The sequence below is a fragment of the Tupaia chinensis genome, unplaced genomic scaffold (assembly GCF_000334495.1).
Source record: "Tupaia chinensis unplaced genomic scaffold, TupChi_1.0 Scaffold000047_1, whole genome shotgun sequence".
Classification (NCBI taxonomy): Eukaryota; Metazoa; Chordata; class Mammalia; order Scandentia; family Tupaiidae; genus Tupaia; species Tupaia belangeri.
In genome coordinates, this window is record NW_006159505.1 from 6278727 (window position 1) to 6284854 (window position 6128).

General features: G+C 59.4%; 1 protein-coding gene across 4 annotated transcripts in view; it reads left to right on the forward strand.

Moving 5' to 3' along the window:
• Window positions 1-1388: 1388 nt before the first annotated feature.
• TNNI2 (troponin I2, fast skeletal type) overlaps window positions 1389-6128 on the forward strand; it is a 10427-nt gene continuing 5687 nt past the window's right edge. Inside the window, exons 1-5 of one of the 4 annotated variants that reach the window (XM_014590745.2) lie at window positions 1389-1648; window positions 2028-2086; window positions 5112-5221; window positions 5325-5491; window positions 5936-6034. In XM_014590745.2, the coding sequence (XP_014446231.1) occupies window positions 5128-5221; window positions 5325-5491; window positions 5936-6034 (360 nt within the window). In that variant the 5' untranslated portion in view covers window positions 1389-1648; window positions 2028-2086; window positions 5112-5127. The other 3 variants (XM_006141051.3, XM_027774342.1, XM_027774341.1) reach the window with 3 other exon arrangements.

Genomic DNA, 6128 nt, shown 5'->3' on the forward strand with positions numbered 1-6128 from the left:
TGCCCCCTGTGCCGGCACCCCCCGGCTCCCCACAGCCGGCGTCTGCCATGTGTTTCAACCTCAAACATTCCCCAGGCGACCTCAGAGGAAGCACCCCCGGCCAGGAGCCCCGCCAGGGTCTCTCTGGGGCTGTTGGCTGCCAAGCCGCCGAGTCAGGGGCCGCGGGGCTGGCCTCGGGCTGCCAGCTCTGTTTGGTTTTCTCCTTCCTGCCCTGGAACCTCAGACGCCCGTCTCGCCGTGGAGGCGCCCATATCCTGGGGCAGGCACAAAGCCCCTACTCAGCTGGGCTGTGGAGAGCCGCACTCAGCACGTAGCTCAGCTGCACTCTGGGGCTGGCGGCGTGCTCCACCCACAGGTCCCCCCCAAGCACAGGCGCCTACTTGCTCTGCCACCCCAACATGCTTCCTTCTGCTGTCCCTGCAGGGCGGATCCTGGTCCCTCTGGTTTTAGTCACTTTGAAACCTCTCAGCCTGGACTGCGCCAGACCAGGAGAAAGACCCGCCCTCTGTACAGGGGAACACACCAGAATGCATGTCCCCACATTCCCAAAGCCATGAGTGACCAGCATGGGCACACATGTACAAGCATGCATACACATCCCACTTGCGATGGCCCCGAAGCACCCTCAGAGCCCAAGCCTTGTCCCCTGCAAGGCCTGCCTGACAAGCCCTGCAGGCCTGGCCCTGGTGGGACAGGTTCTCCTGTTAAGCATTAACCAGCTCCACCTCTGGCTGACTTGCAGCAGATAAGGGGTTCGGAGAGACTCCCTGGCCAGGGAGAGTCATTCAAAGTTGGGCCTTGGGGAGTACCTGGCCCCAAGTGACTGGACCAGATCAACTGACCAGAGCAGAGTGATGAATCTGGGGTTATGGGCCCTGCTGGGCCCAGCTAAAGCAAGGGGTGCTGAGGTGAGACTGGAGCAAGGACTTCTGGCCCACTGTACCTGGACCACCAGGATGAGGAAGCCAAGAACACAAAAGGTTGGGTCAGACCAGCCAGAGGTAACGGCATAGATGGATTAGCCTCCAGAAGGTTCTCTGGGCCCCTGCAGCCAGGGCAGCAGCAGGACCAAGCTGGCTCAAATAGCCTCCCTGTGAGTGCACAGCTCAGAGCAGTCTGGAGATCAGCTCTCTCCTCAGCTCCCCCTACTTGGCTCCCATCTTCTTCACACCTGGTTCCACTGATGCTGCATCTCCAATTCAGATGCCTCCTTGACATGCCAAGCCCACTCCAACTGAGTCCAGCCTGGTCTTCCTCCTGCTGACTCTCTCAAGGGTCAGCCTCATTGGCCCATCACCCCCTCTTACAAAGCTTGGTTGTACTCAAGTCACTTCTGGCCCTCAGGTACCCCTGGAAGTAGGCTGGAGCCCAAGCACCCATTCCCTGGGTCATAGGAGGGACCTTCCTCCCCAAGGGAGTTTCCGGGCTTCCGGAGGCCAGTAGTGCTGGCCATGAGGTGGGGCTCCCAGAAGTCCTGCCTCCCTCTTCCCCTCCTCTCCACCAAGAAGAATTTCCCAATCAGTAGAAGCAGAGCAAATACGAAGGGCTCCGAGCGCTGTCCCAGAATCAGTCAGACCAGCCTTTGGGTGCCCAGGGTCTGAGAGGAAGGCCTGGGGGCCGGCTGGCCACAGGAAGCAGAGGGCGCCAGGTGAGAGCACTACACCCTGGGGGATGCCATCCCCAACACCGGGGGAAATCTTGCCCATTGAAGCATAAAAACTTCCAGTTAGGCTAAGGGTGGAAGGAGTTGGTTAGCAAGCCTGTAATAAGGGCCTGGCCCTGGGCTGACAGGAAGTCTAAAGGAGGTGGCCAACTGTCATTAGGCCTGGTGGGAAGTGGGATTCCAGGCAGGGAGGAGACACAGGGTAGAATCCAGCACAAAATATCACAGCAGGTCCCAGGAACCTGGACTGACCAGGGAGGGCTCCCTGGAGGAAGGGGTGGGGCACATGCAGGCACTGAAGGGTAAGCAGGATAGGGATGGAGAAGGATGTTTTAGACAGTGGGAACAAGTTTGGCAACTGCAGGAATGAACCGGCTGCCCTGCCCTGAAGAACACAGAGCTACAGGCAAGGAGCCTCCACAGGTGGGTGGCTGGCACGCGTCTGGATTTGGAAGGATACCTATCTTGCTTTCCTGGGGAAAATTGCATTAACGCCTAGAGGTGTGCCCCTAAACCCCGGTAGGGCCATGTACATAGGAGACCAAAGATAGACAAAAGAAAGAACCGCCTGCCTCCTCAGGAGTGGAGGCTGCCCCAGGCCGTCCCAGGCAAGGAGAGCTGAGAAAGTTCCTGGGGTGGGGATGGGGAGAACCCGAGCCTCTCAGGTGTGGGTCTTGCCCAGGCTCCTGGGCTCTTTCCTTAGTTGGTTGAGACCAGTGGAGCAGATGGCGCCACCTGGTGGCCATGTACCTGCCTCATGTACCTTTACCACCATGAGGACCTAGAGGTCCTGAGGGACCCTGAGCTTACCAAGGTCTTAGGATTCCCTAGCGCTTAGTGGCCAGAGTCTTCAAGGTCCTGAGATCTTCCATGGCCAGCTTCCAAAAAGCCTTTGTGGTCTCCTGGGGACAACTTTCCCAGGTTAGCCCAGGAATCTCACCTGACCAACGGCACCAAACCACTGTATTTCGGTGCCTGCCCTCCTCTGCCCTGTCTGTTCTTAGACTAAAGGAGATGAGGATGCAGCAGAGCAGGGACACAGGGGTGAGGCACACAGGTGGAGATCGTCTGCTGACAGCTTATCCCAGAAGCTATTATAATCCCAGAATACAAGTAGGCTCTGACATTTCAAAAAGAAAATGTTGACTTTGAATGTTGACATGCGGGGCCGGGGCCTGTTTGAATCTGGCGTCCCAGGGCCTGTCTCAGCAACCCACCCCAGGGACCCTGAAGGGCCCTCGGCAGCTCTTGCCAGCCCATTCCATCAGCCACCACCAGGGGCGCTCTGCCAGCTACCACGGAGGCAGGAGGGAGGGCAGTGGTGGAGGGGCGTGGGGGTGCAGAGCCTCTGGGGCTCCTTTGCACACCCACTCTCCTTCTATAGGAGCTTCACTTAAAAGTTGGCCTGGCTTGGGACCAACAGATGGCATAATGGTTACATCGCTGGACTCCCACTTAGTTGACTGAAGTTCAAGTCCTGGATCCTGCAGCTTAAAACTCAGACCGGGCACACGAGCTGTGTGTGTGTGTGTGTGTGTGTGTGTGTGTGTGTCCAGAATCTGAAGGGGAGAATGGAGAAGGGATCACGGTCATCCCCTCTGGGGGTGATTTCTCGCTTTCTGTCTATCTTTCTGTCTCTCTGGTGAGCACACGTGCCCTATAACACAAATTTCTCTCTCTCTTAAAAAAAAAAAAAAAAAAAGTTGGCCTGGCTGGATAATTTGCAGGGCCCAGTGCAGAATGAAAATGCCCAGCCTCTTGTTTGAGAATGAAGAATTTCCTTTTCAACAGTAGCCACTAAATCAAGCCCAGGGCCTCTCTACATGTGGGCCCCTGTGGCAGGCCGCAGCCTGAGAAGCCAGCCCTGCCTTTTGCAGACCTTTTGGTACCCACAACACTCCAAGGCCCACCCTTCTGCTCTGGGGTCAGGTGGGCTGACCATGGCCATGCTGGCTGCCAGCCTTAAATAGACTGTCATGCTGGCCTCCCAGAGACAACATGTGTGAACCCCTGAAGGGGTCGATAGAGCCAGGCCTTTAAGGCAGGATGCCTGGGACCTGGACTTGAGTATCCCTCCCTCCTTTGAGCACTGAGGGGATCGGGTTGGTTCTGGGAGTTGAACCTGCCTCCCCAGCCCACCAGGGAGTGGGATTCAGATGCTGTGTCTGTTGGGTTAGGGTCATCTCTGTGGTCATGATGGGGCCCCTTTCTGTCTCCCATGTTTTACCCCAGGCTGAGGGGTGCCGAAACGAGGGAGTCTGACCCCAACAACTGGTCGTTCCTGGAAGGAAAGACCTGCATGCGGCCTCCCAGGCCAGAGTGGACTTGGCCAGGGCAAGAGGGGTTGTAGGTTCTTGGCAAAGCAAGGGAGGAACTGAGTCTTGGCTGGCTGCTGCTCCCTTGTGGAGGGTAAGGCTGGGAAAACCTGAGCCCGAGAGCAGGCCCTGGGCCTGGGGCACAGTGTGACCCAGGTGGCATCCAGGCCCCCTGCTCGGAACCCTGGCCTTCCAGCCCTTGAGTGGGAGGAGCCAGCCCTGCCAGGTGCACTCCTTCCCGGGGCCCCAGGCAGGTGGGGTGCTGGGCCAGGGCAGCTGTGCCAGCCCCGCCCTCCTTCCCTCCTACATGCCCCAGGGTGGCCGGCCAGGCAGGTAGGCGAGTCTGGGCCGGCAGCTGAGTCAGTTTGCAAGGAATGTTCTGGCCGCTCCCAGATACACCCTGCCCTGCCTGCCCCCACCTCGCCCTCATCCCCAGGCACTGCTGGCCTGGCGCCCTGCCCGTGCCAGGAACGCACCTTCAGTCAGGGCTTGCTTAAACGCGCTCCCACTCACAGCCCGCTCCCAGGTCCCCAGCCACACCCCACAGAGCCCAGACCCCTCAGAGACCCCATGTTCTGGCTCCTTAGCCGCTCCTGGGCCTGGATCCTCCTGAGCAGGCCCTACCAGTGTGACTGGCAAACTGCCATGGGCCTGGGGTAGGGGACAGAGATGGGATGGGATCCTCATAAGATGAGACCCCCAGGGATGTGATGGGACCTCAGGCAGGCCACAGGTCCAAGAGAGAGAGGCAAGGAAGAAGAGGGCTTCCTGGAGGAGGGGGCTTCCTGGAGGAGGGGGCTTCCTGCAGTGTGTGGAGAGGAGCTTTGTGGGCAAGGTTCAGCCTAGGCAGGAACCAGGCTGTCCAGGCCTGGCCTGCTTGGCTGGGGTTAGAGGCTGGCGAGGGTGGCCAGGAGGCCGGGCTTGTGGCAGCTAAGTTGGCGCTTTGGCCAAGGCCCAGCGCCTCCCTCCCTTCGGCTTCCTGCTGCTCAGAGCCCTCGCCCCTGGCCACCCCAGGCTGCCTCCTTGCCCAGGCAGACCTTGCACAGACTGGTGCCGGGCAGATGAGGCAGCAACCGGGAGCCCGCGGGGCCACCCTCCTTGGTGACCTGGCCTTCCTGGCCATCTCATCCAAGCTGGCAGGGCAGGAAGATGGGGCGCTCACCAGACCCCCACAGCACTCCGACCCCAGCTGGCACCACAGCCATGCCCGGGCTCATTCCAGACCTGGTCACCAGGATCCCCTGTGAGTTGTGGGGCCCCCAAGAGGGGTGTGGGGATGGCGCAGTGGGGTGGGGTGCTGGACAGCCACAGATACATCTCAGCCCCATCTCTGTCCCCTGCCCCAGGGCCCTGGTGGGCACTCATTGTAGTGGTGCTTGCTGCTGGCATCCTCACCATCTCCTGCCTCATCTGTGCCACCTGCTGCTGCCGCCGCCACCACCACAAGAAGAAGCCCAAGGACAAGGAGGCCGTGGGCCTGGGCAGTGCCCACAGCATCACCACCACCCACCTGGTAACGTGCAGGCACATCCCAGTGCCCAGCTCTGTGCTGGTCCAGTCCAGAGAAGGCAGTTCAAGATCCAGGCTCGGAGGCTCAGGGCAGTGCAAAGCAGTTGGGGGCTTGCTCAGATCAGATGCAGGGCTAGGAACAACCCTCCTGGCAGGGCAGGCAAATGAGCAAAGGGGAAGGGCAGGCAGGCAGTGCAAAAGGTAGAAACGTTTGTCCTTGGGCCATGGGGAGCTACAGCAGGTTCTTGAGGAAGGGAGTGGTAGTACAACAGACATCCTGTTTGAGACAGATCTGGCCAGTCTCACAGAGTTGAGCTGAAGGTGTGAGCTCTTTTGATATCCTGGCTGGGGTCAGAGGGTGGTGGTGGTTTGACCTACATCATGGAACAGCTGCTTGGGAACCTGGAACTCTCAGCAGCACCTGTCAGCCCTGTTTCTATCTTTCCAGGTACAGCCGGATGTGGATAACCTGGAGTCCAGCCGAGGGGAGTCCCAGCAGTGGGGACGCCTACAGCTTTCCCTGGAGTATGACTTTGGAAGCCAGGAGGTAAGGGGTCCCAATTTGCAGGCCCAGAGGTTCTGCAGGTTTATGGAGGACCAAGTTGGTTGACTGGAGAAAACCCCTTGGCTGAGCTCACCGC